This window comes from Coturnix japonica, chromosome 1, assembly GCF_001577835.2.
Source record: "Coturnix japonica isolate 7356 chromosome 1, Coturnix japonica 2.1, whole genome shotgun sequence".
Classification (NCBI taxonomy): Eukaryota; Metazoa; Chordata; class Aves; order Galliformes; family Phasianidae; genus Coturnix; species Coturnix japonica.
The window spans coordinates 111271766-111297031 of record NC_029516.1 but is presented as its reverse complement, the minus strand read 5'-3'; the positions used below and the strand labels follow the sequence as shown (position 1 = coordinate 111297031).

Sequence of the window (25266 nt, the reverse complement as noted above, 5' to 3'; positions counted from 1 at the left end):
GTTCACAGAAGAAAATTCGGAAAATGTCTGATCTTTTAATCGATGAGGTGCAGAAGATGTCTGACCTCTGGTAGCAAAGCCGTTTACAAGGTTTGTGTAGGGGATACTTCCAGGAGAAACCTGCATGTGCCTCTTGGCGGTTCTAATCTCTACTTTAAAGTGAGCTTATATAATGAGGTGTCACTGTACTTGTAGAGCTCTCAGACACTTTTCTTTACAGAAGCTGTGTTCATATCTGTGTGTAGTGGATGACAGACTTAAGAAAAAATTCTTAATTTGGAGTTTGAAGGAAAGATGGTGCACTGCTCACTGAACAGCATTCATTCATGCAGCCAAGTTTGCTTTACAGTGATCTACAAGCAATTTGTACATACGCTAAGAGCCCCATACATTTCAGTACATCTGTGACTCCGTGTGTGTATGTGTACGTGTATTATTTCTGGAAGCATTATGGTTTGACTATGTTTCTATTCTTCGGTGAATGGTGTGCAAAGTGTTGCTGTATATGTGGAGTTCCCAGAGTCTGAGAAACAGGAAAAAAATGAAAAATTAATGCTAGGTGTTAACTTGAATTTATGTGATCTGTTTTGTCATCATCTTTTCCTTCCAGTCTCCTAAATCAGCTTTTATTAGTGCTGCAAAAAAGGCAAGATTGAAGTCCAATCCTGTCAAAGTGCGATTCTCAGAAGAAGTAATAATCAATGGCCAGGTATCGGTGAGTATTCAACTATTTCAGCTTAGGAAGGACTGAGCATTTCATCCAAAGGTATGCTTCCAGGCTAGAAATGGAGGGAATTATAAAGCAGGAACAGGAACAGGAGTGATAGGCTTACGAAGGGGAGGGTTTTTCTGTTTTTGAAGTTTCAAGAAGATCTGTTTTTAAAGTCCACTGGGCCTATAATATTGTGAAAATTCCCTTCTTAAAATAAAACTAAAGTGCTAGAGGATTTTGTGATGATAGCACATATATGTCTTTCTTTATACTCTTTAATACATAAAGAAAATCATTAACTCAAGGCAAGTAGCCTGCCAGCAAAACAGATTAACACTACCTTAGGGACCTCTTTGAGATTTGTTTTATCAACCTGAAGTGGTTTTGAGTTGTTTATGAATTGCCACTGTTTATTAGCAATATTATATGTTACTCTTCTTAAATAAGGACAGAGATTAGCATTTAATACCTTGCTATAAAAGAGAATGTAAAACGTTGTTTTTGTAGTTGTTGCTAATGAATCTGCAGTTCCTGTTTTGTAAAGATAATAAAGAGCTCCCTTTATTCAGAGAAACAGGTATATATTTTTCTATTCTACTGAAAATGTTTCAGCATCAGAGGTAGCATTTTTGCTGAGATACAGTGTTTAGGGAAATAAAGTATTCCAAGTCAGACATAAAATGTAAGTGAAAGCTTATATTTTTCCAAGAAAGAGAGCAATAAAGTATGGCTGTAACAAGCATGGCTGGACACTTGCAGGGCTTTGTGGATTCTGCTATAAATTTAACTCAACAAACTCATCTTCAGATACCTTTACATCTGATTGATGTTCTTTGTAGAAAAACATTTTGGTTTCCCTTGTTACGTTTTGTAATATGATTCACTGATTTGCTTGGCAGGAGACAGTTAAGGACAATTCACTTCTTTTCATGCCAAATGTTCTGAAGGTGTATCTTGAAAATGGACAAACCAAATCTTTCCGTTTTGACTGCAGCACTTCAATAAAGGTAGGCTTGATACGCAATGCTAAGAATGCTGCTTAACTGTCTTGCAAGACCTTCAGTAATTGCTTTTTACTTTGTATGCTCAAAGAATAAAATCAATAGTGTCTTCAACTGGAGCCGGATTCACAGCTAAGGAATAATGAGGTTTTGGTCCATTTTTCACCTGCTTAAAATGTGTTGTATTGTCAATGAAGAAAAAGTAGAGTGATTTTTTTAATGTGGCTGGAGTCCAATTAAAATTGCATGGACATGCCACTTTGATATGCTGCCAAATACTAGTAAGATTTGTCAGCAAAAGTCAAGATCTTAAAAGATTAAGATGTTAGTTGCTAATTGAATATCATCTAGACTACCATCCTGTGAACTTGTGATGGGATACAGTAGGATTACGCTGGTAATAAATTGCTTATCTCAGTGTAATGTCATCTAAACTTTCTGTGGCACTTTTCAAATAGAGAAATAAAGTGGTGAAGCCCTGGCATGCAATCCAGGCTACAGGGGAGTGTCTGTGACATTATTTAATGTACCTTCCTAAATCAGAGCCATTGTTGATGTTTGTCAGTGCCATGGAGCAGTATACTAAACAGCAAGACTAGCACTGTTGGGCATGCTGCTGTTCTCTCAAGGATTTTATTTGGGTGAGCTAGTTTTAACCCAGATCAGTTACCAAATCTAGGTCACTGCACAGTAGCATGCACCTTGTGACATTGAGATGGGAGATGTATGGGTGGGAATAAGCAGCAGAGGGTGAGGAGGCGATTTTCAACTGTCATGCTAGCTTTTGCTAGCATTCAGAGATTGTAATGTTACACATATTTGAAGAAAGTCTGGTTTTCTGCACACTGTGATTATGTAGTATGCTTAATCAATTGGAATGGCAAGGAGAGTGATTTAACTGGGTTAAACACAGGGCATTTTACTCCAGTCTTCAGGTGAAAGGGCAAAACAGATATTGAAGTTCTATGCAAGAACGGTCTGCAACTTCTGATTATAGCTCATCTATACACTTAAGGAAGGCATAAATTGAATTCAAGGAATGCCTAAAAACCTCCGTTTTATAACTGTGAGATAAGCAAGTTCTTCAGTTATTTTGAGAATTTGGTTGGGTGAAAAATTAGAAGTCATATTTTATGTAGATACTGACGTCTCCATATCCTTCTAAGGCCTATGAACCCACTTTCCTATGAGCCCCCTTTTTAGTTTTTTATATTATAAGCGTGAAACCAACCAGCCAACCTGTTTCAGGATATTTTGCTTCTTAAGACCAGTCTGGCTCACACGAGTTTTTTGGTTGTTCTGTCATGGCTATATCATGTACTGTAAGATCGTATATCTAACTGGAAGATACCCATGTGGGTTCCATGACCTAGCTGTACTAATCCTGAAGCCTGCTTTGACCTTTAGTCATTATGATTATTTGTAGGAATTGTTTGCTGCTTACAGTTAGCAGCAAACAATGCACTGTAAGTGCCTTATTACCAGCTCATAAACTATGTCTCCTCATGTTACTGTTACACCTCTTGTGTTTAGGCAGTGTTCAGGAGTTTAAGTAGATTTAATGTAGAGGCAATAAATTCCACTTTAGTAAAAACAGTGCAGTATCAACCTCTGTTATTTAGAGCAGTTGCTTGCTATCCATTAATACTGTCTTTTATTCTTTACAGCATACAGAGTTTGCCCCCTCCTCCTACATACATGTTTCATCCTTCCACCAATGTGACGTTGATTTTCAATAAACGCACTGTAATTGATCAGTTAATCTTCCTAACTTATTTTAAAACACTTGGATTATGATTCAGCATGATCTCCAAAGTAAATTCTATCCATCTGGATACTTATGCATATCTAAAAATCTCTTAGATAGAAATACTTTAATCTTTTTACGAGCATAATGTGAAACTATTTTATAAGACAGGTTATTATACATTTCATTTTGCTACTGTATTCATTAAAGCAAAAGATACCTTTCCAGATGAAATAATACTCTAGGTATATTTACAAAGCATTCTGTGAAAGTAAAGTACAGATTGGTCAAATGTTTTTTTGAGGTTTGTTTAGCTGTTCTTTCAGAAACAGTTGTTCTCATACTGATTCCCCTTGGATGTAAGCCAATGTGAAAAAAAAATAATAAAACCTGTTTGGAAATGAGTTTTATACTATGGCTTGAGTTGATCCCTGTATTTAGAGCTGCTGCTTGGCACAGGTATCATCACTGAGTTTTCCATCAGTGTTTTAAACTCAAGTATACTCATTAAACACAAGTATCAATAAGTGGATTTCAAAAGAAAATCAACATGCCCTAAGAGCAAAGAAAGGCTATTTGTTTAATTTTTGCCTTGGACTTATAAATTCTTTTTATATCCTATGGTGGCCCTGTCTCAAAAGTAAGGGAAGAAACCAGACTTGTTCATTCTGGAAAAGTAAAGGCTCCAGAGATACATCATTGCGACCCTTCAGTACTTTAAAGGAGCTTAAAAGCAGGAGAGAGACAGACCTTTTGTATGGTCTGATAGTGATAGGTCAAGGGAGAACGGTTTTAAAAGAAAAGAGAGGAGTTTCAGGATAGATGTTAGGAGGAAATTCTTTACAGAGGGGTTGGTGAGGTTCTGGCACAGCTGCCCAGAGAAACTGTGGTGCCCCATCCCTGTAGGCCCTCAAGGCCAGGTTGGATGGGGCCCTGGACAGCCTGAGCTGGTGGGGGGCAGCCCTGCCCACAGCAGGGGTTGGGGCTGGGTGGGCTTTGAGGTCCCTTCCAACCCAAACCATGCTGTGATTCTATGATTCTGTGATAAGTAAAAAACAGAGTGAGAAGGTCCTCTTTCATTTTCTGATGGGGAGGTTCTATCTACAGAGAGACAAAGAAATATGATTTAAGGGCCATACAAGTATGATCCACATATTAAGCTGCACAGAAAGCTGTTATTTCACTGTACGTATGTTGTGGTTTATTGTTTGTTTATTTGTTTTTGCATACATATCTGTTACTAGAGGTGTTTGAATAAAAAGGCATCATTTTTTCCCCATGGTGAATAGAGGTGTTGACTTCTGTCTCATGGAGAACATGCATGAAATACAACCATCCTCTCCTGTAATCTCTGGGCTTCCGTCCCAAGCTATATATGTGCAGAATGTATGAAGAACTTGAACCCAAGCTTTTCCTAAATTAAATTGTATTTTATAAATCTTTTGTGAATTAGGATGTCATCTTAACACTGCAAGAAAAGCTTTCCATCAAGTGTATTGAACACTTTTCACTGATGCTGGAGCAAAGAGTGGAAGGATCTGGAACAAAACTTCTTTTGCTACATGAACAGGAGACTCTAACTCAGGTTTGTAGAATTGTATGTGAAAGATGTGAAAGACACTTTTTTATCAGTATATTTAACTATTACATAACTTTTAACTATTCAAGTGAGTTAACTGCAAGATTTTTTGTCAAACAGTGGCGGTATTTAGATGTGGTTATAAGAATCAAGTTGCCATGGAATAGTTATTTTTCTGCTACATAGGCATCACATGTCATTGCTTCACTTGGCCATTAAAGTGTACTAAAAAGTTCATCATACATCAAACTTATAGAAAATATTTATCAGTGTCATTCTTTGTGTCATAGGTGACACAGCTAATGAGTATTCTCAATAGCTGGAAAATCTACTGCAATAGTTCTAAGAACCCCAGTCTGCCAAAATTCCTTTAAGTGTATATTTTGGTCTTTGATTCTTGTCTGATTATGCAGATCTGTATCTGGATAGCAGGAAACAATACTCCTTCTGATGAAGCTGTTTGTCATGTTTTGCAGTGATACATTATGTCATTTCTGTGACTCAAAAAATGCTGTTGTGGATTTTTTTCTTAGATCAGGGAGGCAAATGAGGCTGCTGACAGGCCAGTTCTGAGTAGATGTAAAGTTATTTCATGACTCCCAGCAGACAACCCTATTTTCAGCTGCTATTCCTTTTGGCCAGGCTGTTTAGCCTGAAATTCTCCATGCCATTTCTGTGAGCCAGGAGAGTGCTTGCATTTTTAGCTTTTTCACCTAAATTTAAAAAATATATATATAAATGGATATTTTAAAAGAGAAAAACAGTATTTTAATTTAAATGCCAGAATTTCCTCAATCGTATAACTACACTCTGTGCAGTGGTATGAAGGAAGTCAGTTCAGCCACTCATGGTCTTTCTAGTGTGTTCTAATCTAAAAGCATTTAGCTTTGCTATGTTAGCATTCCTTTTCCATGGTACAAGCTACTCAATGAATGCTCAATATCCAGGAGTACTCAGTGCAGGCTCTCATGGCCTAGCTGTCTCTCTTTGAAGTAACTGGTAAAGTTCCCATTGAAATCAGAGGGATCAGAATAAACCAACACAGAGAGCTTTTGAAAGTCCCATCCCAAGGTTTTGTTTATACATCCAGATTACGTCTGGATACTTGGAATGAGGTCAGAGACAATGTGCGATAAACACACATTCTGAACATTGTTAGTGCTATACAGACTGCCGGTTGGAGAATTTTAAAAGTATATTCTTCTCAATTAAAGATGCTGATAGTAAAGTACACTAACTTTCAGACTACATGAGCCTAATTAAATAAACTACATAAACTACATTAATTTATCCTTTGAAGTTCCTGTAAAGTCAGCAATACTCTAATTTGCTATTATAGTGTTGCTGCTGACCAGGGCTCACAATAGTGTTACTGGACTGTTACTCTTTCATCCAGTTATTTATTAGCTCTTTGATGGTGCCCAGTAAATATGTCCAGGTTACTGTATTATATTCTTATTAAGCAGTTGTGCTAACAAAAAGAGTATTTTTGAGCTTCTTAAGTGATGATGGGAGATACCTGTTTTGGTCAGAATTTTAGGGTATGTATCTTAATCCATAACGACTCAAGAAAATTGAAAAGACACCTCTTGCAAATTTTCTATTGGATTAAAGCAGTGGTACTCATGGGTTCTCATTCTCGTGGGAAATTTAAACCACCCATATATCCGCTGGGAAAACAACACAGGAGGACGTAATTAAAGAAGTTAAGATCAGAGGCAGCCTGAGCTGCAATGTCCATGTCCTGGTTGAGTTCGTGATCTTGAGGAACACAGGCCTGGCAAAGAGTGAGGTCTGGATCCTGAACTGCAGGAGTGCAAATTTCAGTCAGTTTAAGAAATTGTTGGATGAGATGCACTGGGAAACTCACCTTAGGGACAAAGGAACAGAACAGAGCTGGCAGCAATTTAAGGATGCCTTCCTGAAAGCACAAGAACGCCCTATCCCCCAGAATGAGAAATCAGGCAAATGAGGCAGAAAACCAGCATGTCTGAGCAAGAACCTTTTGGTTAGGCTGAAGGGAAGAGATGAAAAGTATAAGCTGTGGAAGTGGAGATGGGTGGCCTAGGAAGAATATAGGGCTGCTGACCTGATGTGCATGGATGGCATCAGTAAAGCCAAGGTGAAGATCATGTTGAACTTGGTGAGGGATGTGAAAGACAGCAATAATTCTTTAGATACACTGGGCAGAAGAGTCATGCAAAAGAGACAGTACCCACTCTGATAAACAAAAAGGGAGAGAGCCTCCTCAGACATGAAGAAGGCTGAGGTACTTAACAAGTTCTTTATGTCCCAGGGTTCTGAAGTAATAGGCTTATATATGGCTGCCAAGACTCTCTCCATCATATTTGAAAAACTGTGGCTGTCAGGCAAAGTCCCCAGAAAAAAGATATGTCACTCTCATTTTTAAGAAAGGGAGAAAGGAAGACCTGGGGAACTGCAGGCTGGTGAGCCTCATGTCTGTGCCTAGGAAGACATGTTAAGGTACATAAGAGATGAGGAAATGACAGCCAGCACGACTTCACCAAGGACAGATAGTGTCTGACCAATCTGGTAGACTTCTATGATGGGATGACAGCATCAGTGGACACGGGAAGAGCAGCTGATGTCATCTACTTGGACTTGTGCAATGCTTTTGACGTGATCCCACACCTTATCCTTATCTCTGAATTGGCAAGAAATGGATTTGAAGGGTAGACTATAGAGGGAATAAAGGATTAGGTGGATGGTTGTAGTCAGTGGGCTGTTCCCAATAGTTCATTGTGGTTGCTGTTCACAAGTAGTGTCCCATGGGAGTCTGTCCTGGGACCAATGCTCCTCAACATCTTTATTTTACTTGGGTTTGGTTTTTTCTCTCTTCTCACTCTGACTTTGAATAAATGAATTCCAGTGCTTTGAGAATGAGTCACATTAGGCAGTCATGCCTATGTAAGTTTAAAATTCTTTCCATGAGATTATATATATCTGATATTCTGATGTGCAATACTTAATGAGCCCATAATAAAGCTCGCTGTTGGGCTGAATTATTTTTTTTCTTACATTTCTCTTAAATGAGGGTCAGTGCCCATGACTACAGACTATTGCACAACAGGAATTGACACAATATTATGGTTGTTCTGCTCTCCTAGGTGACTCAGAGGCCAAGCTCGCATAAAATGAGATGTCTTTTCAGGATTAGCTTTGTCCCAAAGGATCCCATTGATCTTTTAAGAAGAGATCCAGTTGCTTTTGAATATCTTTATGTACAGGTAAGTGAAAGCATGGGCATTGTTAACAAAAAGAATTAAAAAGATGACTGTACTCAGTGTATACATATATATATATATCTTCATGTACGAAAGTGAGGCTGCCTGGGTTGTTTTTGCTGCATAAAGCCAATACACTTGGGGAATGTACAAATCTTTATCATCTTCAAAGTTCCTTTCCTTCCTAAGTCCTGCTGAATAGAGATGCTTTGATGTCTTTCTGAAATATATTTGGCTTTTGAAATGAGCAAAGCCAAAGTAATTGCTTATACTTACTTCTGGTATTACAATATCAGACAGAAATAGTGTCTGAAAAGGGATTTCCAGTAAAATGGATGAGAAAACTGATGTATGAGCAATGTGGTTCTTCTCCTGGGCATCTCACCAGACAGAGTTCTACTGTCCTGAGCCCAGATAGTCTAGCACGCTCCCAATACTCATGAAAGAAGATTACTCAGTTCCTCAGAGGAAGGATGAACTTGCATTCCCAGAAGTACCTTTATCCAGGTGAGCATCTGATGGCTCTGAGAGCAGCAGTTCTACTTTCAGTATGGTCTGGTTTCTGAGTTCAGGGTTTAGTGCTTATTTTAAGAAAATGGATTATAATTTTATTGCAACATTTTTGAACTTGATGCTCCCTCTACTGGTTCCTTGGCAGAGCTGTAATGATGTGGTTCAGGAAAGATTTGGACCAGAACTGAAATACGACATTGCCCTGCGGTTGGCTGCGCTACAAATGTATATTGCAACTGTGACCACCAAGCAAACTCAGAAAATCTCCCTCAAATATATAGAGTAAGTTGAGAATACAGTGTGATCTTTAAAAGCTCATAGATTCATTTGATTCTTTAATATTCTTATGTGTGTGTACCTATTTTACGTTTGTTATTCATTACTGAAATTTATTCCAATGGGTTGAGAGCTGTAGGAATGGACAATACTCTTACCATTTGGTTACCTGTTTAAGCATGTGTGATAGGCTATAAATGTAAATAAGATTAATTCTAAGTTTATATAGTCTGAATCCAAAGGTTTTAGTAGATTATTACAGTAGATTCAGTTGATTTCTTGGATCAGAAGACTGTAGGGCCTTAGGTTCCATTTGAAAGATTTCTTAGATACAGCAGAATCCAGTGAGCATTTGTTTTATATTATCCTCATGACTTTCTAGAAGAGGTTAGGCTTTATGTTTAATGAACTACCAGGAAAGAAGAAAATCCAGAATGGAGATTGGTGCATATCTGCTAAGATAAAAACAAACAATTTTGTTCTGTTACTATATTGAATCCTATTAAGGAATCAACAAAAGCTACTTACAAGTGAAGAGTCAGCCTTCTGTCAAAAGGGGTGCATCAAATAGAAAAGCAATCTGGGCAAAAGGATGGGAAAAGGCTGTCAAGATGGCAATCTGATAAAAACAATGATTGGCAGATTTGCATGTTCTATAAAAAACCTTAGAAACTAAAATTAAATATGATGTTAAGTCTTCTGCAACTTTTCTGTGACTTTTTCTACAACTTTTCATATAACAATTCTATAATGGTGCTTGCCTATGTAATTAGTTGGGATTTAACAAAGTCTAGATTATAAACATACAGATTGTAAACTTCTTTTCTGTCTGTTATGTTGGAAAAGAGAGAAGTGACAGAAAGGATATTAAATACATTTTATAGCATCTTCATAAGTAACATATGGTTTGAATATAGAAAATAACGTGTTATTGCAAAACTCTGGACTTAACTCTCCTGTTTACAGGAGTTCGTTCACTTGTCTTCACAGTCACCAGTCTTTAGATAAAAAGTCATCAGAGGAACTTGAAATTAAATATATGCTTTTTATTGCAGAAAAGAATGGGGATTAGAGACTTTTCTTCCATCTGCTGTGCTGCAAAGCATGAAAGAAAAGAACATAAAGAAAGCACTTTCACACCTTGTCAAAGCAAATCAAAACCTAGTTCCTCCGGGTAAAAAGGTATTGCATTTGCATCTTAATGGAAAATATGTTTTTAAAGAACAGAAGGAGTGGCATGCATGGGAAACCTATACAATTAATCCTTTAGAAAAACACCTAGCCATTATTTTTTCAGAGAATATAGACAATTTAACTTGCAGTGCTCGGTACAGCATAGCCAAGAGCAATTAAAAATAATTAATTATACCCCAACTAAACTATCTTCTTAACTGGAGAATGTCAGAAAACTGATTGTTAACACTTCAGGTATGATAAAGATATGTATATATATTTAATTCATGTATGGCTTCTTATTAATGGCATACTTGTTAGAATGTTATTGTTCTTTCTCTGATGCTATGATCTGAAACACAGTAACTCATGGGTCAGTGTAAATGCTGTTTGTAGGGACGCTTTCTATTGTGCTTTAGATATGTTGCTCCTTATAGGACTGACCAAAGCTATTTTAAAATGCTTTTCTTAGCACTAAGGTTTCATTTCAGTTGGAAAGAAATGTGGAAGACAATGTCTCTGAGAAATGCACTTATATTGTTGAATGCATAGCTATGGGTCTGGTTTTAGACACCATAATGAGGTCTCTTTCGTAGTCAACAGGGAGAAAGAGGCACTTGAGGGAGCAACTCATCCCATCCCACAGTAAACATTAGAAATAGGTCAGGTTGTTTGTCCCAGAAATGCCTATTTGTCTCCACTGACAATAAACAGAACATAAGAGTGACGAAATGAACTGTGTTCTGCTCCATGAACAGGAGTTCCGTTCTGTTCCTTCTGATCAGGAAAAGCCCCAGACTTCAGGCGTTTGAGCTAAGGTTCATCATGATCAGCAGAAATCCTGCTTGGAAGATCTGTGTGTTTGACCTGTAATGCTCAGGGAGAAAAGTCATCTTTTTGAATGGAGCACTGTATGTCTCTAGTACTGCTGAAGTTAAAGCTAAATAATGCCATCTACTTTTTGTGTATCATAATACTGTATGTTGAGAGCCATCGCTGCTGCTGGAATCACAGATGATGGCAGTGGCATTCAGTGTTGATTCTTGGTTAGAAAAGAAGTTGCAACAATACCTTCCTGCAGCAGACTTTGTTATTTTTACTTTTTTCTTTTCTACATGCTCTTTGGAAATATACTGTGTGCTTCCCCAGTATTTTTAGCAGGCAGTTTCAGAAACAAACAAAGATCTGAGCTTGTCATCACCTTCTGTTTCACCTGTAGGTACTAGACTAGGACAAGCCTCTGGTGTCTTGTTTCCTTTTGCATGAGGGGCAGCTTGTAACTCTTAGGATTCTCCCTTTTTTTACAAGCCCAATATATTTCTCCATCCAACTGAGCACTTACTGAAGGGAAGGGGAACACATTACACCCTTTGCTCTCTGCTTCAGATTCATTTCCACCTTGGAGTCTAAAAAGACCTTAATTCAGGGACTCTTAAAATGCTGTTTGAGATCAAATAAGCTTTTGAGCTAGAAATCTAGTGGCTGATGAGAGAATAGAAAATGAGATGAGCTCGATAAAGCCCACATGTAAAGATTTATGCAAGGGATATGTAAGTTCTGGCTCCAGATTGTTTGGGTGAAATGAACTATTTCTTGGTTCCATTCAGTCTCATAAAATATATTACAGCTTGTTCTTTTTAAGTAGGTAGTTTAAGCTAAAAGGAGAAAAAGGAGGTAAATTATGGTATGTACTGCATGATAGGATTGTATGTATTGATCTTCTATATTTGGCTTGCAGATTTATTCCCTACTAAATATAGTGGAATAATTTTATTTTAAAAAATTGAGATTGCAGTAATGAGGTGGAATAATATGCCATATGCTGCAAGTACCTAACAAGATGTAACACACATAGCTAACAAAACAAAATTCTTTCATCTCTTTCTCTGTATCAATACATAAATGTTTAAGAACTGCTGATGATTGTGAATTGAAAGCTGTTGACTGGCCTTGAAATCCCTCAATGAACAGCTGTTTAACCTGAGTACTTTAACATTTTCCCTTCATTGGAGCAGTGACAATGTTCTTGCAGTGCCCTCATGCAGCTCATAGCCAAATCCTCAATGCATTTGAACTAAAAAAACATAGTTTGAATTTTAAGAACAAAACTGTTTTCTCATCTGAATCTCAAGCATCTGATGGTTTGGTTTCAGACTCTGAAGAGCTCTTATTTCAGTTCCTTAGAATACATTTTAATACATTTTGATTTTTGAAAACTTGGTAATGTGTTGGTTTCTACCACTACATCTTAATCCTGTTTCTCTTACCTCAGCTGTCCGCCCTGCAAGCTAAGGTGCATTATCTAAAGTTCCTCAGTGATCTCCGATTATATGGAGGGCGTGTTTTCAAGGCAACGCTAGTGGTAATATTTCTCTTTAAATAGTCTTTCTCTTCTCCTGATATTTTCTTCCTCTCTTTGCAAAAACTAGACCACAGAATTTCCTTTAGAATTTCTATATGTACATTTTAAAAAGTAATTGTTAAATCGAACTAGTCTTTTTATTTTTTTCATGTGGAAAATAACATTCCTGTTGTAATTTGAATTTTTGCTGAGGGTTTGGGGATAGGTGACATCCATTTGGCCAATAATGCCATCCAATTAACTAAAGAATACTTAAACTGTTACTCTGGAAAACACTTGATAACAGAAACTTTTGATTAATGGCAGGAAATTCCATCCACATCCATCCATCGAACAACCTATCCATCTAAAAACTACAGTACAGTCAATATCCAGGAGCAGATTGCTTTGATTTTTATATTAATTATCAACACTGTGTACTCTTTTACATTTTCTCTTCTTAGAAAATTACCATGATCTTTAATCATGGAAAGCAATCTTCATGAAAATGAAAGAAAGCAGTGGCCTATCATGGTTTTATTTTCTTTTATTTTTTTCCTTTTTATGCTAAAGCAGGGAGAAAAGCGTTCAGAAGTGACTTTGTTAGTAGGGCCGCGGTATGGAATCAGTCATGTGATAAACACCAAAACAAACCTGGTGGCTCTTCTAGCAGACTTCAGTCATGTGAACAGGATTGAGATGTTTACAGAAGACGAAAGCAGTGTTAGAGTTGAGCTGCATGTCTTAGATGTAAAAGTAAGTGTTTTTGTTGATTTCTGATGATACAGTGCCTTTAAATAAAGTTTTTGCCGTTTTTCTTTGAATATTTGTTCAAATTGTACTAACTGTTCCAAATGTTTTCACGAGCAATACCCTGAAACTGCATTTTTTGCTTTTTTTTTTTGCTTTTTTTTTTTTTTTTTTTTTGTCAGAGTGCATGGGGAGCACTTGTTAGGAATCTGAGAGGTCCATGATGTACAGGAGTGCTTTGCTGCTCTTACATTCTATTTCTGATTTTTCTCTTGGCTGGCCCTGGGCAATTTGCTTTGTTGTTTTACTCCTTGATTTCCATGGTGAGAAGAGGTGATGATGAGATTGACCTTCTTTTGAAGTTCCTTGAGCTCCTAGAAGCCTGTTTAGTCATAATAATGTAATTACTGTTAGAGTTTTGCCAGCTGTATCAGACCAGCATCCCATGTAACCCGGTGTCTTATCTACTAAGGGCACTGGTAACCACTATGTGGTTACCAGTGAAATAACCTGTAAAAAGGCTCTTCATTTTTTGTTAGTCCATAAAGTCCTAATTAAGTTCTTTGCCGTTAATTATGCATTATTTGATGTTATTCATTTACCTACAGTCATTACATTTCTCTGCAATCCCACCTAACGCTTTACATTTGTGGTGTTTAGTGGCAATGGCTGTAGTTTTATATGTTGTATTTTCTCGGATCTTCTTTGTATGTCTCCTATTAGACTGTGAAATGAAAAGCTTCAAAGACTTTGTAGAGCATAAACTACAACAATGAGAGATTAAAGGAAGAGTTCTCATTATACTTGAAACTTAAATATACTATTAAAATAAATAGAGCCTATTAAAATAAATTGGCCTAAATAGTCCTGTGTAAGCCTTTTTAATGATGGAGATTTACATTTAAAAAAAAAATAAAAAAATACACAAGTGATATTTTACTAAGCTTTTGCTTTGAATGCTTTAGGCTTACTGACCTGAAAGTGTTCCCCTGTGTTTAAGTCAATGAGAAAACACTACTATAAATTAATAGATACCCTTTGACAGCATCTCTTTCACTGTATTTACCAATGTGAGCATCTCAGGCTTCTTTGCTTGTAATATTGTGCTAAACCCATAGCCTGCAGACCTTTTGAGTAAAAGCTGTTATCCTGTCTTTCTGATGGAGAAAGTAATGCAGAAATTAAATTATTCCCATCTTCTTGCATATAAAATGTGGTACTATATGCCATGGAATTTTATATTAACATGACTTTATATATATATATTATAATACTGTTGTTGTCTTATTGCAAACCATGGATATCCCCATCTAAATCCCCATGTCCTTGCCTTTCAACGCATGTGGTCTTAAACCCAGAGACATTCGTTTAACATCAAAATTACAAAGTTAGGAGGCCATGGATTGATATGACAAAACAAAACAAAAGAGTGTGGGGAAGTAGTATGGAATGTAACAGTTTCTTCTTGAGTAAATGTGGGCACACACAGCTACTCTCAACTGATGTTTTCGTACCTTAGCATATGCTAAGCTATCAGTTTCATATATCCAGATTCCAGTATACCAATAAATGTCATTTTCATAGCAAACATGCAGTTATGTTCTTTTATTTTTGATTCCTTGTAATGTCTTCTCAACCACAAATCACTTGGGAGAAGCAGCCAGTAAAAATCTAACTAACTGTCACAAGGCTGTTCTTCAGATTAACAGCAATGCACGACACTGTTTTCAGCAATCTGAGGCTTCTTTGGAGATTGTCTGTTTCTGTCAATCATTGCAGAAAAAAATGAGATTGATACTCGTAACATTTCAAGTAGTCACCCAAAAGGAAAAATATTAAGTAGCCTGCTGTAGGTTTAGTAATTTGCAAGTAATTTTACAGCTGTATTTGAATTCTTTTGAAAGACGCATGCATTGAATAGAACCTCATACTGTAGCATAGAATAATTTAAAGAAAACAAAATGCATTGTTTTTTCCTTGTTGCTGAAAACTGTTCATACAGCGGTTTTGAGACTGGTGGTAAGCTGTGAACATAAATTATGTTTTGGCCATTTCCTCCATCACAGTCAGTTGCCTTCAGGTTACAAAAGTCCATACAGCTGTATGAACTGTGTCACTGCTGTAATGGTTTGTCTGCTGTGTAACTTCTACCTGTGTGTCATGGATAGGATGTTGCAATTCCTATTTCCTCTGTGAGTTCAGGGAGATAGACACCTCAGAATGAGTTTGGTTTTAAAGTCTCCAGAAATGTAAACAAAAGTTTATTTTCTTTACTGTGGCAAAAGGAAAACAAATAAAAGACAGTTCTTAGAGATCTGTCTTTTATTTGCACAACCTCTGGACATCCTGTGCCACTGCTTCATCACCCACACGAAGTGCTGCCTGCTCTTCAGAGGGAACCTCCTCTGTTCCAGTTTCTGCCTGTTGCCTCTTGTCTTCGCTGGGTACTACTGAAAAGAGCTTGGCTCTGTCTTCTTTTCACCCTCCTTTTGAATATTTATCTACTTTTATAAGTTCCTCCCTTAAAATATTTGGTATTGCATGATGTTAGTAGTGAGGAAAATAAATTATTGTGTATTTTTCAGTGTGGTATTTGCAGTGTAATTTCCTTTAATTCTGTGCAGTAATATAGTCGGCGGGTAAACAGATTGAGAAGGAACAGCCTTAACCAAGACTTGGTTGTATTCTTCTCAGCCTATTACGCTACTGATGGAGTCATCAGATGCAATGAACCTTGCTTGCTTAACAGCTGGATACTATAGACTGCTGGTTGACTCAAGGCGCTCCATATTCAACATGGCCAACAAGAAAAATGCAGGGAACCGAGAAACAGGTATTCATTGCGCAGTGTGATAATGATGATCACAGATGTAGAGCAGAAGTCAGCTTAAGCCAGTACACTCCAGATAAATACAAATGCCAAATGAGAGGGTTGCTGCCTTAGACCTGGCACCACAGCGTACTCGTTCAGCTTTATGATGTTCTGATACTCAGCCTTTGATAGCATGAATTTCTTTCATAAGTGTAGTGAAACAGATGCATGCTACCTATGAACATTATTGTGTTGCATACGTATATCTTTATAAGAATACACCTGGTGTTGGGGAAACCAGCTGCGAATTTGGTTTTGTGTTCCTGCTCCTGGAATAGCATCTGTACCTAGCTGTGGTTTAGTTTTGCTCTAAGTTACAAAAGTAATAGTTAAACTTTGGGTCATTAAATCAACAGCTATTTATCTCAGAGCAAAAGCAAGCTTCAGAACACTTTTGTGAAGTGTTTGATGGCCTAGCTGTCCTGTTCAGAATGTTCATTGCTCAGTATTAGCAAGTTATTGTTTAACTAATTGTTGGGTTTTTTTTTCTCCCATGTGTCAGGAATTGAAAATAGAGGGAAGCATAACCTCCTTGCTTCTGAGTGGAACTGTGTACCAAAAACTACCACTTTCCTGGCTGAAGATCAAGAGACTCAAATGTCTTTTGGTGATCCTAAACAGAAGGCTATAGATGTTTCTGAAAGTCTGTTATGTCAAAAAGAACACAGACATCTGTACATAGAAAATACCTATAATTCAGGTGGATTTGATCAGCATCTGACCAAGCAAGACCCCACTGACACAGAAGAAAGTAGAAATTTTAATCAGCCTTCGCTACTGTCACTCTCAGGTTTGGAATCTAGCAAGAAAGCACAGGATTCTCCTAGGGGAGCAAAAGTTTCCTTTATATTTGGAGATCACAACTTGGATGGTATCAATCCCCAGACTCTTGGCTATGAAAGGCTTTTGGATGAAAGTCCAGAAGTACTAGAAAAACAAAGAGCCATTTATATTAATAATGCCAATGACATTAAAGGTCTGGAGTTGTCACCAGATGCTGAAAGCATTCAGTTTGCTACAAATGCTGTTTACGCAACCATAAGTGATGGTAAAATATTTGGAGCTGCAGAAGGGATAGAAGAGCCTTTGCTGCATGATATTTGTTATGCAGAAAACACGGATGATGCCGAAGATGAAGATGAAGTAAGCTGTGAAGAAGACATTATGGTAGGAGAAATCAATAGGCCTGCTCTTCTCAGCCTTTCTGGTTCTAATGATGACATTATTGATTTGACTTCACTTCCACCTCCAGAAGGTGATGATAATGAAGACGATTTCCTATTGCATACCTTAAACATGGCCATTGCTGCTCCTCCACCTGGCTTCAGGGACAGTTCAGATGAGGAAGACTCTCAGAATCAAGCAACACAGCCTAGAGACGACAAGGAGCAAGCCAGTAATCTAGGCAGTGATGACATTCCAGTGTCGCTTATCGATGCTGTCCCTACTAATACAGAGGGGAAGTGTGAGAAGGGGCTAGATGATGCTGTAGTCTCTACTCTTCAAGCACTAGAAGCTTTGGCTGCTTCAGAGGAACAGCAGACGAGTGACAATTCAGGTTCTTTCACGATAGTTACGTTTATTCATTGAAAATCATTCCATCTCATCCAATACTCCATTTTGGTTTTCCTTTTTTTTTTTTTTTTTTTTTTGGCCATCATTTTCCATACATCATATTCCATATTGTGTAATGGAACTGCTGTTAATGTTATTAAGCTACCTGTCCTGGGAACTGTGCAATAAAGTCAGAGTATTTTTACAAAGAATATTTTTGTCTATAACACACGCCTTTGCTTGTCGCTTGTCCAGGTGCTTCAGCTGCTGTCATTAATTGACTCTTATTTTTTGTGGCTTGCAGGTGTAGCTATCTTGCGAGCATATAGCCCTGAGTCATCTTCAGATTCTGGCAATGAAACAAATTCCTCTGAAATGACTGAAAGTTCTGAATTAGCTGCAGCACAGAAACACTCAGAAAACACTGCACGCATGTTTTTGACCACAAGTGAAGGCTACCAACCTCTTGTAGAAGAGCAGACTGAATTCCCCATTGCTAAGAGTCAGGCTGGAGGGCCAGGTATGAAATCCTCACAGCCTTTGGTTGGTCGCCAGGCTGCAGACCTGCAATCAAAAGTTGTGCCTTCAAAGCAGATTCTTCATTCGGATAACATGGAAATGGAGCCAGAGACTATGGAAACAAAATCTGTCACTGATTATTTTAGCAAATTGCACATGGGATCCTTGGTATATTCTTGCACTAGTAAAAGGAAAAGTAAGATGACGGAGAGCGAAGTAAAAGCATCCTCTGATGGGAATGCTACTGTGAAAAAGCAACAGGGAACTAAAAAAGCAGAGACTGATGAAGAACTAAAAGCTAAATTTGGAACTATTTCAGCAAGAGACAGTCAACGCCTAAGCACTTTCAATGTGGAGAGAACTGCTTTTCGCCAAAGGTGGTATGGTGCCGATGATGGGGCAGCAGATAAGCCAAGCCCAGAAGCAGCGAACGGGAAGACTTTTCCAAGAGTTCCTGTCCGTGGTAAAGCAGAAACTGACTGTAAGGATGAAGTGGATCCTGAGGTGGATCAGGATGACACCTCAGGGCTTAGCCAAGGTGAAAACTTTTTGTCAGATATGACTCCTGTGTCTTCAGCCAAAGACCTAAATGATGCAGAAGATACCGATTTATCTGCAGATGACCATCCTTCAAAGCTTCCAGAAGCTGAGCAGAGTGTGGCTAGACTTTGTGAGTATCACTTGGCTAAGCGCATGTCATCTCTACAAAGTGAAGGCCATTTCTCACTCCAGAGCTCTCAGTGCTCTTCGGTGGATGCAGGATGCAGCACAGGCAGTAGCACGTGTGCTACCCCTGTTGAATCTCCCCTTTGTAGCTCTGATGTTAAGCATGTTATCTCTGACCCATCAATGAAGGGCATTGCCTATATTCCAGCTGATGAAAGAGCTGCCATTCTTCCAAACCATGGAACAACATACAAGGACCTGCATCAGCAGCCTGAAGCTGTGTGTCACAGGATGACAGTGCCTGTTGTGCATTCAGCAATTAATGCTGAGCCACTGTTTGGCACTTTGAGGGAAGGATGTCATCGGATCCCCAAGATAAAAGAAACTACAGGTACAGCAGTAATAAAGCATTTCTTGTGTTTGCTCTTAAAGTTGCATGTTAAGGTTGAAGATTGGGTCTGATGTTTGCATTCTCTTCACCTGAAACTACATCAGCAATCCGTAGCATGTGGTGAGATTAGACTTTACTGCATGTATTCACTTCATTTATACATGTTGAGATGTTTGTAAGGACTGGTTAAAAGTGCTAATTAAAAAAAGAAAAAAAAAGAAAAAAAAAAGAAAAAGAAAAAGAATCTCATTACAGTTAAGAATAAGTCTCCTACGTTTTATATCTAATATTTGGGAGATAGTTATGTAGAGGTATAGGGGAAAAGGTGTTCAGAGGAAGCTCTCCAAAATCCATGTTCATTTGAGTTCTAGGATATTTTTTAGATTATAAGATGATTTCACAAGTTATATTAATGTAGGAGAGAAAAAACAGTATTTCATTTGTTTTGTTGGGATGTTTTTTTGCTATTTTAGCAGATTGGCAAAAGCACAGCAGTATGAGTAAAACGCTCTAACTGTAAAGGCAAGAAACAGTCAATATCAAGCATGTATTTACTTCACTGTCTGACAGTGTTACTCTTTTAAGAGTAACGTACATAGTGAATCATTACCACATTTTGAAGTTTCAATTTCAAGCGTCTTAATGAACTTATTGTTTAAAAAAACAAAAAACACCATTCTTCAGTGATAGCACTGGAAATGCTTTCCTTTGGGTTTTAAACACTTCCCTCTTCTTGATTTGCAGCCCACATGTAGCAGTAGTGTGGGAATGCATGAAAATCTGAAAGAGGAGCAGACTAGGAACAAGAGTAAGAAATTCTCTGAATTCTCTGCCAAAAAAACTTTAACATAACAAACCAAAATTACCATGAATGCATTTCTCCCTGCTCTCATAGGCATAGTTAAAGAAGGTATTTAATCTGAAAATATTCATTTAATTATTTAATAGAAAGCAACCAATTTGAATGTTGGGGGACCTGTCAGAAGTTTTATAGGTGGTTTTCTATTCCCTTTTTTCAGTTTGTGCTGTAGTAGGATGAACGGTGAAGTATTGGCAAGTAAAAATTTGTTAATAGATTTTGGAAGGCGTAGTGAAATACAAAAGATATGAGGAATTAGCGATGCCTGCTTTTGTGAAATACTCTGAGAAACTGAGACCACTGGAAAGCTCCAGCAATCAATTTACCCTACTATTAAAGATACTTAAAATCTTCATCTCTGAATATTATCAGGGTGATGCTTAATTATTCTATCTGCTCTTCTACTACCCCTAGTGTAGCTTTCACAGAGCCTGAAAAGGGAAGACAAGGAGGCATGCCTGCAGCTTTTCCTAGACAGCCTCTAGCTGACTCCATCATGCTATCATCCACGCTATCAGAATCAAAGGTGCCAAGTCAAAATCAAGACTCTTGTGACATTCCCAAAGTAAATCAGGCTTGTGGGACAACAGTTAGTTTACGGCCATATGACATGATAGGTGGAAGCCTCAGGATGCCGCACAACAGGAAAGTGCTGAGACGCAGTAGCAGCATCATTGGAGGATCTGCAGGCATTGAGATGCTGTTTGAAAGTAAGGCAGCCACAGCCAGCTTGAAAAGCATGGATACTACCCAAAGGGAAGAATCCAGATCCGAGAGAAAGGTGGAACTCTCTCCGGGCAAAAAGCTGTCAAAAAGTTTCTCCCAGAGCTGTGTATATGTCAGCACTGATAGGAAGGACAGTAAGAGGTGTTCGGGCACAGGCACCAGTCAGAAGGACTCCAAGCAGTGTCGAGCGTTGCCATTGCGGAAGCTGGACACCAGTACCTGGAGGTGTCGTGGTCCCTTTAGCTACTGCTTCCTGAGCAGAGGAAATGATGACAATGATGATGAAGATGATGGAGACGAAAGCCATCAGCTCTCATGTCTCTTCAAACCGGAGATCCCGTGTGAGCTCGCAGAACCAGCCAGTCAGTCTTTTTCCAGTGAAAATGAACAGAAGGACTTGGAGTCCCCGGAAGCTGATGAGTTCCCACAGGATGAGGCAGTTAATGAACACAAGAAGAGCAGTGCTGACACCCAAGGTGGCCAAATTGATGTGAATCTCAATGATGTGGCCTTCGATGCACGAATCGCGCGAATAAATGTGATGAAAGAGAAGATGTATGAAATGCCTGATGGATTTATTGCAGCACAAAAGGATGCCAATGAGTTACTCTCACTGGTCCGAGCAAGTATGGGCAAGAGAGAAGATTTACATCCCGAAACATATGACCTTAAACTTTCTAAGTACAAACAACTGTTATCTATGGAATCTAGACAGTTGGGAAGTGCCTGCAGGAAAATGGCCATGGCTGATAAAAGCCCTGAGGAAATGCTTTTAGCTATGACTTCCAGCTTTCAAGTACTCTGTTGCTTAACAGAAGCCTGCATGCGTTTAGTTAAAGTCATGAACTCTGAAACTCAGCAGCAGGAAATTATAGCTAAGATAGACGAGGTTGTAATAAACTACATTTGTCTTCTGAAGGCTGCAGAAGCCGTGTCAGGCAAGACCTCCAGTGATCCTAGCATTAAACTCTTGGCTCGACATTCAACTACCATGGCCGCTATTGTAAGCACACTAACACGTTCTCTTAAAATGCTTTTAAACAAATAAAATACAAAAGTCACTTCATAATCTACCTTTGCAAAGCCATACATTAAAAAAAACAACAACTAAAAACCTTTTATTTACTTTATGTGTATGAACTAATGTAACAAATCCAGCTTTCTCTGTATATTTTGTTATTTTATATAAAATAGGTAAGCAGTTAAAAATATGATAAAACACTGAACACTGACAACAGTGCTGACCAGATCTGTCCTTCCGTTTATACAAAAAGAAAAGCCAAAAAATCCCCTCTCCCCACAACCAGGAAAACAAACAGAAAAAAATCCTGTAGAGGAGCAAATTGACTTTTGGCTATTTTTCATATAGTCAAATCTATGGTTGTATGAAGTGAACTTTTAAAGTCTGTTATGTCAATTAAGTTGTTTTCTGTTTCATCCAAGTTTTCACTTGGAGAATGCTCCGTGTTTAGAAATGAAAAATGAGATCATAATGTATATAACACAATATTTAATGTTTTAAAATTATAATTTTTAAGCATTGAAAATAGCGAAGAGACATTTAAAATCCAAGAGACTATTATAAGTTACTAGAGAATATATATATAATAAATGACTCTTTTGTTCATATTGCCTGAATTACCTGATTCTTCTTTTCTAGAAAGTTCTATATTTAAAAAATAATATATAAAAAAAATAGAAGGTATTGAATATACCGAGTTTAGAGGGTATCTATCTGATGTATTGAACATTACAGTGTTGCATTTCAGACAGTGAACGTACCTGCAGAAGACAGACTGAGGTCATAGGAACCAGAATGGTGATGGTCCCTGAAAGGAGAATTTGATGCCATACTGATCAGATCAGAATGTATAGGGTGGATGTGCCCTGGTAAATGAGAGACACGACCGTCAGGAAATTCCTGTGCTGTTTACTGTTTCATCATAAATCTATGGTGCATCTGAACAACATGAACTGCATCTATTTTGTTAAATATTTTATACTTCATATTTTATGATTCTGAATGTTTAACTGTAAATAAGTTAGAAATAAAATGAAGTTTTCAGAATACAATAAATATCTATGAAATATTTCAAGCCAGAAACAGTCCTTCTCTGAGTGATGACAAAGGCAATTTGTGAGCAATCTGTCCCAATCTGGTTTCCAAACATTTTGTAGACTTGCATTAGAAAGACAACCAAAAGCTCTGTTTCACGTGGCAAGTAGGCTTTATCAAGAACATCTGTTAATCTTTCCAGCCACTTAGCAGCAGCAGCCCTTAAGAAAAGTGCAAAATACCTTTCTCCAAACTGGTATGGGTAGTTTTCATCCATTTTTCATAATGTCGCATATAAAGAATATTACCATATGTTTTGGAGACTTATCCCCTCAGCTGAAGCAAGCATGAAGCTTTCTATGCTGGATGAGGACTGAACCAACAAAATTACACTTTTGCTAAGGTTTTTCCTTGTTTGGAATAATGCACTTCGCTGTGAAACCCAGAGAAGTGTTTTTTCTTTGACTTCAGAGAAACATCCCCAGAAACTCAATATCAAGAACTTTGTTTTCTGTACTAGAAAAATTGGGTTTCCTAGGCCAACTCATTCTGCATGAGGACCAGTGGGTCCACTACTTGACTGCTGCTCAGAGACAGACTGCAGGATTAATTACTTTGATGGTGAGGGATGGCAGCGAGTCCTAGATACTGCTGAGTGTTATTGCTCTCATTCTAAGAGTCACTATCACAGTAGGGCTGAGTGTGCTGCTCTTTTCCTGTGGCTGCCAGATAATTTTTTTACTATGTTTTTGAGTATTTTATACTGATGAAAAGATGCTAATTTTTTTTTAATATACATATCCCATTACTGCTTTATGAGTTTATGAAAGAATTTCATCAGTTATCTGGAAATATAGAGTCAGCAGAACTGGGCATCAAGATAGAGCATAGGCACGTGGCTCTTTCAGGGTTGCTAGTCCAGTCATTTTCATTTCACTCCTTTAATAATTACATCAAATTGTATTTTAAATGTAACTAGATTTTTGTTGCCCTTACTATTTAAGAAATGTTCAGATTAGGAGCCTGCTTATTTTTGCTCTCTATAATTAACCATAGTCTTTTTTTTTTTTTTTTTTTTTTTAATGCCTTTTCATAGAATTGCAGAATAATTTGGGTTTTAAATTCCCCTCTGGAGTTCATCTAGTCCAAACCATGCTCAAAGCAAGTCTAATCAGAGTGGTTTGCTGAGACCTTGTAGAGTTGAATGTTGGACACCCTTCAATGATGGAGGTTCCACACCCTCTCTAGGCCCATGTTTGAGAATCCTTATGGTTAAAAAAAAAAATAAATTCATTTATTTATAGTCAGAGTTTTCCATGTTCCAACATCTTTCATTATATCTATCCACACTTCAAAGGAATCAGGCTCTGTGTTCTATGCTGTCCTTCTGTCAGACTGCAAGCAAGTTTACCTTGAACCTTCTTTGAATAAACCCAATTCCTCAGGCTTTCTTATACATGCTCCAGCCCCTGACCAGCACAGTAACCCTCCCATCCCACCCCCACCTCCACCCCCCTACCCTGGACTCACTGGTGTGAGTTCATAAACCACAGCTATATTTCTGTCCCAATTTTGATAAATCGTATCATCTTCCCAAGCTCCAAGTCACTTCATATAAGGCAGATTCAACTTCTCTTTTCCCCAGGATTTGTGATAACCCCACCTGATATGGTGTGAATTTCTCTTTCCTAATCTTTCCATACAGAATTATGTGCAAGCTTTTAAATTCTGCCTTATGAGGACTTTGCACAATGGCATAAGAACTTTCCAATCCCTGCTGGTCATATTTTGTCTGTGGTCCCCTAGAATCATGTATATGCACAAGCATACTAGATTTCTGGCTCACAATCATATTTTATAAGTATTTTCATTTTTCTTCTGCTTATCATGACCACCAGATGGTAACTGTGATAACTGTTAGTAATTCTGAACTGCATTACCTTGCACATCAGTTACTGATGAATTATCATAGTATCATAGTATCATAGTCTCGTGCGGGTTGGAAGGGACCTTAGAGATCATTGAGTCCAACCCCCGGGAATCGAGCCTCCTGTGTACCAGAGCGGCACTTCTACCACTTGCGCCACAGGGGGGATTCAAACCCAGGCCTCTGGTGTTGCAACGCGGCATTCCTACCACTGCGCCACCGGGGCACATTATAACCTGGTTTGCTTAACCTTCAGCATTAAGGTACCTCTGTTTTCCTGTTTGTTGTCCTCGTTGATTCCTGCAATAAATGTATGTCTCAATTTCAAGTCGTCAAGAAATGCTACCAGTTCGGCCTCC

General features: G+C 38.0%; 1 protein-coding gene across 5 annotated transcripts in view; it reads left to right on the top strand.

The window, feature by feature from the left end:
* Positions 1 to 23028, top strand: part of FRMPD4 (FERM and PDZ domain containing 4) — a 288102-nt gene extending 265074 nt beyond the window's left edge. For 2 of the 5 annotated variants that reach the window (XM_015887134.2, XM_015887157.2), the window contains exons 6-17: positions 611 to 715; positions 1612 to 1719; positions 4914 to 5045; positions 8168 to 8287; positions 8943 to 9079; positions 10129 to 10255; positions 12519 to 12608; positions 13161 to 13343; positions 16032 to 16170; positions 16712 to 17767; positions 18068 to 19339; positions 20618 to 22553. In XM_015887134.2, coding sequence (XP_015742620.1) covers positions 611 to 715; positions 1612 to 1719; positions 4914 to 5045; positions 8168 to 8287; positions 8943 to 9079; positions 10129 to 10255; positions 12519 to 12608; positions 13161 to 13343; positions 16032 to 16170; positions 16712 to 17767; positions 18068 to 19339; positions 20618 to 21972 — 4824 coding nt within the window. In that variant the 3' untranslated portion in view covers positions 21973 to 22553. Of the gene's footprint in view, positions 1 to 610; positions 716 to 1611; positions 1720 to 4913; positions 5046 to 8167; positions 8288 to 8942; positions 9080 to 10128; positions 10256 to 12518; positions 12609 to 13160; positions 13344 to 16031; positions 16171 to 16711; positions 17768 to 18067; positions 19340 to 20612; positions 22554 to 22693 lie in introns of those variants that run through there. The other 3 variants (XM_015887153.2, XM_015887144.2, XM_015887163.2) reach the window with 3 other exon arrangements.
* The last annotated feature ends 2238 nt before the right edge of the window (positions 23029 to 25266 follow it).